This window comes from Mchenga conophoros, linkage group LG6, assembly GCF_057382185.1.
Source record: "Mchenga conophoros isolate Kocher_MC1m ecotype Shallow Benthic linkage group LG6, M_conophoros_male_GT1.1, whole genome shotgun sequence".
NCBI lineage: Eukaryota > Metazoa > Chordata > Actinopteri > Cichliformes > Cichlidae > Mchenga > Mchenga conophoros.
Window position 1 is genome coordinate 19052940 of NC_140531.1, and position 14062 is coordinate 19067001.

At 41.6% G+C, this 14062-nt stretch overlaps 1 protein-coding gene across 1 annotated transcript in view; it reads left to right on the top strand.

Moving 5' to 3' along the window:
- Positions 1–1945: 1945 nt before the first annotated feature.
- coro2aa (coronin 2Aa) overlaps positions 1946–14062 on the top strand; it is a 48511-nt gene continuing 36394 nt past the window's right edge. Inside the window, exon 1 of the mRNA XM_085276636.1 lies at positions 1946–2447. Within this exon, the coding sequence (XP_085132762.1) occupies positions 2433–2447 (15 nt within the window). The 5' untranslated portion in view covers positions 1946–2432. The remainder of the gene's footprint in view (positions 2448–14062) is intronic.

Here is a 14062-nt window from a genome sequence, read left to right on the forward strand (position 1 = left end):
AAGAAATCACTTAGATTAGGATTTTTCTGCCTTCAATACATTAAATCATAGTTTAGGAAGGAAGGAGGAAAATGCTTTTTCACAGCAATACACAAGGATTATTAAAATGTTAAAAGTCCTGCCTCTACAACAGTTGCTTGAAATATTAGAAATTGGTGCAAGAAGAGAAGTATTTGGAGAGTCACATGTCAGGGCTGATTTTCCTGAAACAAAGAACAACAAACTATAAAACAGGAAATTTAAAACTTGCTTGAAGCACATGCTGGTTAAAAGTAAGCCAATTAAGGCAGACGAAGCCATGACTGAGGTGCCATAGTGAAAGCAGCATGAATTACTCATGACTTTTATTTATTACTAGCTGACTGTTAATGACATGTATCAAAATTATTTTTTCTGTGTATTTAATATTTTACTTACCGATTATCTTTTTCTGTATAATATAATCATTTTAAAACATTAACATGTGTAAAGGTTATGATTGATACGGCTTCTGTAATAGCGCAGTTTCACCGCTGGGGGGCAATAAAAACCCTGAAATGAAAATGTGTGGCAGACCTGTTCACAACATGGCATCCATCCCTTTTTTCTTTCTTTCTGTTTCTTTAAATTTTCCATATAAGCAATTATAACTGATCTGGCTTTCAATTTCTCTCACCACTAGGCTTTAGAGATTGTTTAGCTTTTACCTTAACTTACATTAATCAACATCTGTGCAGTGTAACTGTTAGTAAGCAGAGTTTATATAATGTCCACATACACACACACTTAACATAAAGCATAAATGATCTATGCAAACACCGTGATATGGATCGTGCTTCACTGAGAGTAGAACAACACATCACCACACTGTGCTGACCACATTTCTGCAGCTGCTCTCGCTTCCAGACCCTGGGGCTAAACTGATGTGTGAGTTTTTATTGACAGCTCCTCTGTGTGATCCCTGCTGCCTGCCAGCTGTAGCACACAACACTGTACATGACACGCTCAGCACGGTTTGCCTACACAGAAACCAGGCGCTCTGCTTCAGGTGTGCATGTCAATGACTTTTACACACATCACATCAGCAAAATGATCTGTGTAAAATTACAAAACGTGGCAGAAAACACACAAACCACACACACACACATACAAATAAAGGATCTATGCAAATACAGCGATACTCAGCAGCAGCCAAACACAAGAGTAAACAAGGGCCAAAGCATATTGTTTTGATTTGGTTGTCAAACAATAAGAAACATAATTAAAATAGTACTAAGCATAACGTAAACTTAAACTGATTTTACAGAAACCACATGTTTATTTTTATGCTCTCAAATATACTGAACTGAGCTTCATTCATATGATAACCTGGCTGCTAAAAGGTGACACTGATGGTGATGGACTCTTAAAATAAATGTGCATTATCGATATGCTTTTCTACTTTTTCTGATGAATCAAACTGTAAACTGCAGTTAGGGATGAACACACAGGGTGCTGTTGCAACCAAGAGCAGACAGATTATAAATCAGGGATGTTAAACTTATTTTGATCTTATGTGTGCTGGAGCCGGTTAAAAATGCAATAAAAAATTAAAATTAAATAAATGTATATTAAAATTAATATAAGACAAAGAAGAGCAATTTCAACAGTACGCCTCAGTTTTCCTACATGATAAAGGAATGCTGTAGTAAGGTGTAAAACCTGTGAAACTACAGTAAAAGATAAAAATGTATGTCCTCCACATTTTCCAAAGCCGTGCAGTGGGCCGGATTAGAGTTTCCGAGGGGCCGACTCTGTTCCCCGGGCCCTATGTTTGACACCCCTGCTATAATTAAGATTTTATTTGATTTTACAGTGGGTGAATAGAGAGCAGCAGGTTAATGTAAATGGTTAATGCTTCCTCTGCTCTTGTGTGATTGATCGTGAAACTGCCATGTTGTGTGTGAATCTGTTAACATCGCTTGTTTGGCCTTCAGTCTACTCGGTGTTCATGATAATATTTATATATCTTTGCACTGATCGACCTGGATTTCCTCGCCCCTCCCAGCCTCCTCCCTCCTCTTCCTCCTCTCTCGTCGCGTCCTGTGCTCGCATCTCTCCCTGTGATCTCTCCTCATCCTCTTTTCTTTTTTTTTTCATGGTGGCTGCAGTTTGAAGGGCAAAGAAAATGTTTTGACTGTGAGATTTTATTTATGTTATTGTTGTTGCTGTTGTCTTCTTCTTCTTTCTTTTTTTTTTAAATTCCGGGGGACTCTCAAGGTTGACGCGGGCGTCATGACTTTTAAGTGACCACTCTGCCACAGCAATCGGTGATGTAACACGACTGGTTCCTGCTTCCCGGCTAGTCCCCTCCACCACCAGCAAAGCCAGCACATCCAGCAGGAGCAGCTCCACCGCTCGAGCCTTCTTCCCTCGGGGGAAACACTACCACCTGCCGCCACATCTCGCCCCTTATGACCGTCTCAAAGGTGAGTTCCCTTCAGCTCCAACTTCTCGCTTTGTGTTGCTTACTTGCCATCACGCACTCGCTGCGTGTGCGGGTGGGACACTTTGGGGGGGTCTGAGCTGCAGCCGGAGTTGGAGCTGTGCCATGCGGCTCCACAGCAGGTTGGATTTCAGCGGACGACTTTGCGGCAGCCACGAGGTTTGTTTGCACGCGTTTCATCCACACACACACACACCGCTCCAACGTCTTGCTTGGTATTTGACAATGTGACGCAGAAGTGTGCAGCGGTTTCTGTTACACCTGATTCCCCCCCCCCCCCCCGCACACACAGTATAGCACGACTGCATAGCTCTCTGCTGTTTCTCTGTTTGCATGGGTGGAAACCGAAAACCTGCACTGTCAACTTCACCATGTTTAAACGGAGTGAGTACAGTAGTTGATCTAATTGATTATACGTTAAGTGGACACTTTATTAGATACATCTTACTAGTCCTGGGTTGGATCTGCTTTTTGCCTTCTTCATGGCACAGGTGCTGGAAACATCTCTGAGAGATTTTGGTCCATACTGACAGGATGGCACATTAGATGTGCTCTGTTAGACTGAGGTTTGGACTGTGGGTGTCATTACAGTGAAGTCACCTGTGTTCAAGAAACCAGTCTGAGATGATTTGAACTTTGTGACATGGTGTGTTAACTACAGCAACCAGTGGAACATGTCATCATAAAAGGATGGACATGGTCATAATGCTTAGATAAGCCATTATCTGTGGCAAAGATGCTCAGTTGGATCTAAGGATGCCAAAGTGTGCTGAGAAAACATCCTTCACACCATTACATCACCAACATGAACTGTCAATACGAGGCAGGATGGATCCCTGCTTTCATGTTGTTTGCACCAAAACCTGACCCAGCCATTTCAGCGAGACTCGTCAGATCTGTTGTCCAATTCTGGCGAGCGTGTATGAACTGTAGCCTCAATGTGGTCTTCTGCTTCATGCTCTTCTGCGTACCTCGGCTGTAAAGCGTCACTGTTGCCTTTCTGTATGCTTGAGACAGTCTGATGATGGTGTATGAAAATCCCAGTATAGATCACCAGCTTGTCTGCCACATTCAGAGTCACTCAAATCCCCTTTCTTCCTCATTCTGATGCTCAGGTTTAACTTCAGCAGGTCGTCTTGAGCACATCTACGTGTGATTGGCTGATTAGATATGGGGGTTAATGAAAGCAGTTTAATGAATAAAATTGAAAGGAATTGAAAATAGAATTGAATCCATAATTAGGTTTGTTTTAAAAAGTATTTAGATTTTCACATCTAATGATCTCTAGTATTGGAAGTTTAGAAAATTTTAGCTGTGAAATCCACATTTGTCTTTTTTTTTTTTATTCCAGCTATCATTCCAGAGCACACACATGCTTAGCTGTCACGTATGACGGAGAAAAGCACACCGTCCTGAACATTCTCTCTTTTTAATCAAGATAGCTGTCAAATCAAGGCAACAGCTAAAAATGAGCACTTTCACCAAACAAGTACTGAAAAAGATTGATATTAAAATAAAATGCTTCTTCCTTTTCTTTTATATGAAACATAATCCAGTATTTAGGTTGTTGGACAAAGCAGCCTTTTTAAAAAAAATCTTATTGTTTCTGGTTGTTTAAAAAATATTAGCTCAGCAGAAAACAGTTTATGCATATTTTTAAATAATTCTTTAAAATCGATAACTGAAGTTTTAGTTTACTTTTCATCTTAGCATTAAAGGAAAAAAGTAATCCCTACAGATGGCTAATTAGTTATCTGGTTAATTTTCAAACAACCTTGTGAACACGTTAGCATTTTAAATAATACTTTTGTTTTGGAAAAGCACTTTAAAGTTGTTTCATTATTCAGGACCTGCGAGTTGCACGTTTGTATTTTTTCTTGGGAGCAAACACAAAATCCAAACAGTGTTACCCTGATAAAGCTGTAATCAAAATGCTGCAGGTCCCATCAGCCAGTATATTGTGAATAGATTTGGTGTGCCCGTTCAGTGTAAACACCTCCCTGCTTCTAAGTGAAGCCTGTTATTTCTGCTCTGTGGGTGGCTGGACTCTTTCAGGCCACCAGTTCACCAGATTGTTTGGATCCATTGTGGGTTTTTTTTTTTATTTTTATTCACTTCTGTCTGGACGGGTGTAAATAAACTTAAGACAAAGAAAAATAACAGCTTGAGAGCTGTGTTTAATGAACCGAGTCTAATGCTCACCACATGTGGAGCTGTGGGACAAATTTAGGACTTCAGTGCCAGTTGGCTCTTCAAGTGTGGCAGTGCACATCAGTTTCACTGAAGGCCGGTCCAGAGCGTGCGCCGTGATTGGACCAAACGAATATTTGTATAATTTTCAGATGTTTTTTATCAAATTCTTCCTTCTGTTGTATTTTTCCAGAAGTTGTGGTTAGTTGGTTCAGCGAAAGTCCCATTTCACTGCATTTATTGTCGCAGTTTGATATTGATATTCTCAATTTTCCTGTAGCATTAGATAAAAACAGAGGTTTGTATCCAAGGTGAATATTTGGGGGGGATGAGACTGCAGATTTTTGTAAACCTTATCCAGTCTGTTTGGGAGTCACTCCGAGTCACAGCGCAGTGTTTGGAGACAGGTTGCCTCCCACCAGGTGACCTGTTCAATTCCTGGCCCACATAATGAGGCGTTGGCTCTGTGGAACCAGTTGGTCGTCGCAGCTAATCACAAACTGTTGCTGAAAGTGGAAAAAATCGATTTAATCAGTGGGCAGCCATTTTTTTCCCTTCCTCTCTTCCCAAGTCAAAACAAGGGATTTTTACTCTATTTTTATTCTACTGTGACAGAGCCGTACAGTGTTTTGGTTTGGTGCGCATGCAATGTTTTTAATCCTTTTCTACACTTTTATCACTAACACCTTCAAAATTAGCTCAAAGAACAGTTTACATTTATTAATGAGCCTCATCAATAATAAACCCAACTTAGGCCAGCCCAACTTACTGCTTCCAGCTATTGGTAGGAGTCTTTCCTGTGAGATTCATGCAGCTTTACAGGGTTAGCTACATGAGTATCCATTTGACAGATGAGCTGTTATAAAGTCACAACTGAATCATGCATTACACAGCAGCTTTCTTCAGGTTGAGTCACGAGTGACGCCATCAGGGTGTTTTTTTTGGTGATCATTTCTATTAAAGCCCCTTTTGCAGCTTTTCGGGACTTGACTTTGAAATCTGCTTCTTTTAAAAAAAAAAAAAAGAAAAAAGAAATTACGGATTAATAGGTTACAGGTATATTTGTGACTTCTCAAAGCAATAAAACAACAAACAAAATATATCAATGGGTATCCTAGCAACCTTGAAAACAGACTTTAAGGTTGCTGATATGGCTAGATAAAACATCGTCACCCATGGACATACTTTCCACTGTTCAACAGGTTAGGAAATCATAAATGAACTAATAAAAAAGTTTGGTCATCAACCCCGGCGGCAACGCTGGGTTGGTGATCATTAAATTTATCAAGCTGAAACTGTCAACCCCACCTGTTAGCTCGAAAGTGGCAGCCCTGACTGTTAGGTGGAAACATTTAGCTCCCCCATGACTATGACATATTTTCACTCTGTACTGATTAAACTTAATAAGATCCAAGTTCAAGGCTCCTTTCGGGGCTGACCTCAGACACCAGTCTGGCCTTTCTGCCCATCTTAATGCTAAGCTAAGTAGCTCCTAAACACTTTCCAAGCATTTAACACTCAAAAAGAAGCTCCAAAAATGTCGAGCTGCTCCGTTTAAAGGTGTAAAATAATAGTGTTTAGTTTAAGAATTGACCTTTGGCTCCTTTTTTAAATATTTCCTAATGATATACTAACAGTTCGCTGCTCCCCCTCTTTGGGAATTTTATCAGAGCGCATGAGATAAACGGCGAGGTCAGTTACCGCTCTTCAGCTTGGCGGAGGCTTGATGCAAATTTTTCTCTGCGCCCCTGACAAAGAAAAGTCTGTAGCTAATGAACAGCGAACATGTTTTGGGGTTGCGCAGAGTTTAAGACTAATGCGTGTCAGCTTGAGGCACGACTTTTGGTGCCGTGCTGTGTGGAGAGGTGTCATACCAGCTCTCGAGTTGTCTAATTAGGCCTCATCCACCTAATGGCCAACCCGCTGCCAAAAAGAGCATTAGACTAATGAGTTTGCCACACGTCTGCACTTGTGTGAAACAAAAATCTCCCGACCACAAATGAACCCTCCCTGCTGTAGCCGGCTTTGAACTCGGTGAAAATTCTTGACAGTCTCATTTTTAACGAGGTGTTTGTGGGATTTGAAGGCACCACAGGCTCTTCTGTTTAAATCCACTGTAGAGAGAGTAAAAAATCTGCTGTGCACTTTCATGTTAGGGCCATAAAATGCTAACCTGGCATGTCATCACACAGACTGTTAAACACATACCTGAGATTCCCTTGCTTTGTCCAGCCTGTGACGTGTGCTGTTTGCTATGTAGGTCCTCGTTTCTTCAGAATCTCTGAGCAGAGCCTCTTTTGTTTTTTTGTTTTGTTTTTTTTTCCTGCTGTGGAAATACTTGGCTGTTTATCTTGTAGTATAACTTAATGTCACTCACATCCGGAGCAGTGATGAGGCGCTTGCTGCTGCTGCTGTTAGGAGTCAGTCTTTCCTTCTGTAACACCTGCAATGAACTGAAGGTGTGCTTTTGAGCAAACATGCCCTTGAATCAACCCGATGACCTGAGCGCTAGAAAATCTGTGCTGGATATATGCGGCTGTTAAGCTGCTGTTGTGCAATAAAGTGAAGACAAACCTGTTGTTGCGGGCCATTTAGTCCCCTGTATGACTGCAGCCAGAGCTTGGTTTGCATTTCCAGCAGTAACCTGTAACCTGTGGGAGGCCTCAGGGTGAGGCAAGGCATGTATCTCCCAGCTGGCTTGGAAAGACCTCAGTATCACACTGGAAAAGCTGGAAGAGGTGTAGAGGGGGGCCTGGGCGCCCTAGCAACCCAGACCCAGGCAAGCAGCAGAAGCTGGATAGATCGATAAGCAAATCTAGCAGCCAGTATGAGCTGTTTTTAAAAGAGAAAAAAAAATTATATAAAAATGTTGTGTTGTAACAGAGCTGGAAGAACAAACAGATTAATTAATCAGAAATGTGTTGCGAGAATCATGTAATTAATTTTTAGTAGTGTTAAATTCACTGATCTCTGATTTTCATCGATGACCTATCTTGTTTTAAAAAAGCTTAAAATTGTACCAATTGAGGGTAAAATGTTTTGCTTATGTAACATGTTTATTTTTGATCTAAATTTGGGCATTTGGAGTCCACCAGGACTCAGCTTTTTGGAGCCAGCCTCCAGGGGCCCGTGGAGCAGCTGCAGTTCTTCAGTGGCTGGACGTTGCTCTTTGGGGATTCAGTGATTTTAAGCATTTAAAAGTAATAAATCTGCAAAAACAACTTCAACAATGGTCACTGTAGTCATTAAATGTTCAGGATTGTAGCTGTGCATGGTTTTGTCTTTGCAGCATTGTGTGTGTGTGTGTGTGTGTGTGTGTGTGTGTGTGTGTGTGTGTGTGTGTGTGTGTGTGTGTGTGTGTGTGTGTGTGTGTGTCAATCATGCATTTTTACTTTCTTTGTTGAGGGTTACATCCCTGATTTATTAAGAGGAAAACCCTGAAACTGAAGCAGCTCATGTCACATGTCCTCTGTTGCCATTACAGACCCGACTTTGTGCCCTGAGGTGATGTTGGAGAACCCTGTGTCCTCAATAAATGGTGCCTCATACATGACTGTACCTCCAGAACAAAGCCCCCCGTGGCCTTAAGACTCTTACTCTCTGCCCCCGCCACACCTCCTGTGGTTCAGTTTTCACTAAAACTAATGAAGGCCTGCTTCACTGCCCGGCAGGGTCAGAGTGATTTCACGGTACTTGTGGCCTCTTTCAGTTAATCCTGCTGTTCTCACACTGTCAATAAAACATCTGGTATGCACTTATTCTGTCTTTGCCAGGATTTTCTAACAGGTGGAAATCTTTTGAGTGTTCTTTCTTCGGAGATTGTGTGCCCTCAAAAACTCAGAGTAACACAAATTTCTGGTGATTTATTTTTCTTAAGTGCACCTAAGCAATAGTTTTCTAAAGTTCTTCATTGGGCATTGGCTGCTTTTTCACTCATGTTCAGTTCAGTCCTTGTATCTCACCATTTTCAGAGGAAGTCTTTATTAGCTTTTTTCAGTCGCTTAATTCTGATCTGTGACTCATTCAAACATAGAAAGTACGTAACTCCACAGGTGAACCAGTGTTGTGTCTACACATACCAGACAACATGGCAAAAAACAATTTAAAATTGCATCTTTATGCGCTTTGTTACCAGCAGCCTGTCAGAGAATTCACTCCCATTTCTTTAGTTGAATCCATGAAAATAGATGTCACAGTCTGGCCGACCCAAAGTAGTATTTTTGCACTAAGGTGATTCCCGAAGAGGTATTAGCCAAAAACCTGTCACTCTCTGTAACAGTGTGCAGTGTGTCCTTAGAAAAAATTGAGGAAACTGGACAAATGGAAGACAAAAAAGAAGGGGCAGGCCTAAGAATCCATCGATAGCAGATTAACAGTATCTGAAAGACATGTCTTTAAGAAATAGGGGGGAAAAAATCCAGCAACGACCGAACACAGGACCTGAGATAAGCACGTTAATCCTTATTTTAACGCTCTTCTCTCTTGGTGTCTTTTTTGAGAAGTGTGAGCAGAAGCCAGATTTTTGAGTTGTTGTGTTGATTCATCACCGGGGAGTTGTCGTCTGGTATTCGTGGATCATCATTTGATGCTTCAGCCTGGCGGTCAAACTGAATAAAATCTGCAGAGTATTGGGCATTAGTAAACAATCTGCTGGTGGATATTGGGGAAGATTACTGTACTTGTCCTGACAATGGTTTAAAAATCCCGAAAATGCTCTTATATAAATCGAGAGGGTGCATGTGACCACAGAAGCTCTCTGTCTTTGTCCCAAAGACTACAAACTTCCCTTAAACAAGCTGTCGTCTGCTGTTTGTCACTGCAGGGCATTTACAGTGCCAGGCATAATGACTCCTCCAACAATGGCTTCGAAAGTCTTGTTTGTCTTTCCACCCTGACCTTCTTTTTCTTTTACTGTTACGTCACTGACACTCAGATCAGTCGTGGCAGGTTGCCGTGCACGTTTCTGACATGACAGCTGTTTGGGGATTATCCGGCACCACGTGGGTCAAACAGAGAGGGGATTATTTTAGAAAATATAGACGGAGTCAGTAAATGTGTGCACAGTACAAGTAAAATACTGCAGGCCAAGCTTCAGAATGAACAGCTGGTTAGCACCTGAAGGGTTTATATGCGGTTTCTTTGGTAGTTGTTCTATTGAGGCGTCTGATGACATCATGCGCACATTGCTTGAGAATTGTTTGCCATGTTGGCTGTGACACAGCCACTGGTTGGCGGGAAAAAACATGAATCTCCTGACCAGTTGGCAGTGGTTCCTGAAGGTTACTGGCTCTTGCTGGATGAGGTTGCACCAAAAACTTCCTTGTGTTGCTTTGGTTGCCAGCAGATTGCCACAGTTGTCTGTAGTTTTTTTTTTTTTTTCCCCCTCAGCCGTAAAAGGCTGATAGGGTGTCGCTGTCACCCCGCTGGACAGGTGGCCAGCTGTCCAAGTTTGTGAATGCAATAACTCAGGAATGAGGCAACATAGGATTTTCAAGATCATCCCATTGAAGCATTTACTGAAACTCTGTATAATATCAGTAAGTTTTGATTAAAGGTCACGTTTGTTTAGTTTGGTGCTTTTTTTTTTTCATTTTTAAGAATTCCCATATAAAGATCAGAAGCTTCTGGTCGGACTTATAAAAACCCCGCTGCTTCAGGCAGCGTGCGCTCCGGTTGTTTTTGAAGTTGGCAGCTCTTAGTCATGAAGCAGATGGGTCAGCAGAGTCTTATTTATTATTCATGATAACGAGTGGTTGGCCACACACACGTGTGTGTGTGTGTGTGTGTGTGTGTGTGTTTCAGCCTGTTGGTTCATGAGATTTAAAGTTGCACATCATGAAAATTACTGTTAGAACAGTTGCAGACTTGGTCTCTGATGCCATGTTTGCTTATTAAACCCGACAACTGCTTTCCACAGATAAGTTTACAGGGTGATTAGAATAAGTGGCTCTGTGTACTCAAAAATATACCGTATTTTCACGACCATAAGACGCACTGTGCTAAAAGGCGCAGTCTCAGTTATGTGTGCCATTACTGTATTTAACACACACATAAGGCGCACTGGATTATAGGGCGCATACAAGTACCGTATGCGTATTTAAAAATAAAGCGGGAGCAAACCTGAGTTCGGTACCTTACTCACATTTTTATTACCAGTAATCGTCATCATCAACAACACACAAGCATACAAGTGTGCGTATTTAAAAATAAAGCAGGAGCAAAACAAAGTTTGGTACTCACATTTTTATCATCAATCAAACCCATCGAAGTCCTCATCCTCTGTGTCTGAATTGAACAGCTGTGCTAAATCTCCATCAAACATGCCAAGTTCACTTTCTTCACTGTCAGAGTCACTTTCCGTGCCGTGCGGCTCCTCGGAAATGATGCCGGCTTTCGCGAAAGCTCGAACAACAGTGCCAGCAGACATGTTAGCCCAAGCATCTACAATCCATTGGCAAATTGTGGCGTAACTCGCCCGGCGCTGGTTTCCACTCTTGGTTAAACTGTGGTCTCCATCGGTCATCCATCGCTGGATGTGTTTGTCGCCGATGTGTTTGCTGCAGTAGGAGCGGAAGATGGCCAGCTTTTCCTTATAATCCGCTGGAAGTTGCTGCGCTACCGTAGTCCTGGTCCGGATGGAAAAATGGCACCGTTTCATAAAAAGTGAAAGTGAAACTGCTTTTAGCCGAATGGTGACCGTCGAAACGCTTCTCCCGCTCGTTCTTTGCTCGATGATCGCCTTATGTCCGCGGAAACTCAGCTGCGTCTTCTTGACCTGCCGGAGCTTGTTTTCCAGCTTCCTCCACTTGCGAACCATCGATTCATTAATCTTAAATTCTCTCGCCGCTGCTCGATTTCCATGTTCCTCCGCGTAGCTGATGGCCTTCAGTTTAAACTGTGCTTCGTAAGCGTGTCTCTTTGCCATTTTCAGGGTTGTTAAAACAACGATGTCCTGCATAACGCACATACCTGTTCTTTTATACAGGTATGTACAATAAAGTCAACGCACACACTTCACCCTTTAGCGTTCTCATGGTGTTCTCTACTACGTCCTCCTTACAACACACAGGGCGCACTGCGCTATAGGGCGCGCCGCACTTTTTGAAGAAAATCTAAGACTTTTAAGTGCGCCTTATGGTTGTGAAAATACGGTATATTGTGTGTATGAATACATACTGTTATTTATACTTGCAGCGAGGCACGAGACTGACATTTTTGTGTGCAGACAAAAATATTTCAGCAACTGCTGGATGACTTTCTGTGTTAATGGATAAACAAACTGGCCGTGCATTTGTTGCCTGATTTACATGTGGTTTGGCAGTGAAAAGTCTGCTAACACATGGATTGCCATAAAACTTGGCACAGGCATTTAAATTCTGATCGCTTTTGTCTTTTCTTAAAGGTCTCATGTTACAGCCAGATCATTTATTCTACCGTGCCTGAATAAACCATGTTTTAGCCTGGTTCTGTCTGCACTGAGCCAGCACTCTTTGCCAACTGGGAGCAGTACTTTTCTCTTTATGATGTCTCAGGGCAGGGTTTGGCATCTGTTCCTGTCAAAAGAGGTCAAAAGAGCCAAGATTGATCAGTTTTTGCCAAAGACATTTGTATTTGGGGGAAAACCATTTTTTTTTTTTTTTTTTTATCCTTATGATGAAGATGACACAGCCTGTAAGGTATGAACTGGCCTCTCCAATTTGGGTAAAAATAATTGTCTTTTTACATGTGAACACGCTGCAGTGCGTTTTATTTAAGATTCGCTAGGAGACAGACTCTTCTGTCTAGAAAGAACACGGCAGCTTAGGTTTATAAAACAGCATCTGAACAAACCACAAGATTTCTGGATTAATGTACTTTGGACAGATGAGACAAAAGTGGAGATGTTGCACAGTGGCATGTTTGGGGAAAACAACCAAACCCCCCCCCCCCCCCCCCCCCTCGACGTAATCATAAATGCCTCGTACCAAACATCAAGCACGGTGGTGGAGGGGTGATGATTTGGGGTTGTTTTCCAGCCACAGGACCTTGCAGTCCCTGAGTGGACCATGAACCTCTCTGTATACCGAAGTGTTATAGAGTCACGTGTGAAGCCAGTTCTTGCTGTTAAAGGTTAAATCATTGGGTATACTTAATTTATCACCAAACTGCAGAGAGTCCTGTGAACATTTTTTTCCACATGACTGTATAAACTCTAAGTTAATTGTGTGAAGTGGCCTACTTTAGTTTATGGCCTGCAGAGGTATATCCGATCTGTTGCCAGTTTACTTCATTAGCGCTAGTATGACTATGTTAGCCTGCTAATATAATGACTTAGTGAGCATGTTATAGTTGGGTTAAGCATTAGCTTTTAGCTGAAGACTACTCACAAAACCATGTATAAGTGCATTTCTTTAGCTAATGTTTGGTTTGAGGCTTCACAGACAATTTGAGTCTAGCATGTCATGTTGCATGCCACAGTGCATTAATGCAGTTAGCTAATGGGCGTGATGTGATTTGCTGTGGCCTCGTTTTGCTCGACAGCAGGATGTACACTGTGGCTGTACGCTGTCTGTGTATTGTTTATACAGAGAGGGTGAGCCTATATAATAGCAAGCCAATCCCCTGGAGTCTCAGAAAGTGAAGCTCACCTTGACTACAGTTACTATGGATAAAGTGGATGGATGGCCTCTAGCTGCTGCTAAGCTCCTCAACACTGTATTAATCTACATGATGAGGATCCTTGTAACTTCCTTGGTGTGCTCTAATCAGACCAGCTCATTGCCTTTGTTGAATAATGAATCATGCTTTAGCCATCTTGTCATTTAATATTCCTTATGTGTATAAAATAAATTATTAATTCTCATAAAAAGGTCCTCTTAGACTCATTTTAGAACATCCAACCTAATTTGGTGCACATTTTTTCCCACTTTTCTCCCTTTGATGTAGAATATTTTTAACTCTGTCAGGAGTTTTCACTGCAAACATCACCAGCTGGCTGCAAAACAGCTTTACTTAGTTATAATTGATATAAGATAAAAAGACACTCCCTCAAGGATACACACACACACTTGTCTCTATTCTGTGATGTGACACGATGTGTGCTTATAACCAGCCATATAATGTGATTAATATTTTAATAGGCCTGCAGTTTCTCAATGAAACGGCTCCTCGCACAGCTGAGATCTAGGTCACTTGGCGACGTTTTATGTACTTTATTTTATTTATTGTAAACAGACATGGAAACACTTAATGTGTCCCATCTGAAAATAAGAGGTAAAAGGCATCGATGTATTCATATAAATACAACCATTTACAGCAAATAGTGCTGTTTCTGTCCTGAAAAAAGCCAAAAACACTTCATCCCTGCAGTTTGTTTAAGAAACGGCTACCAGACCACAAATTAAGCCAGTATGATTCTGGATTGTAAAC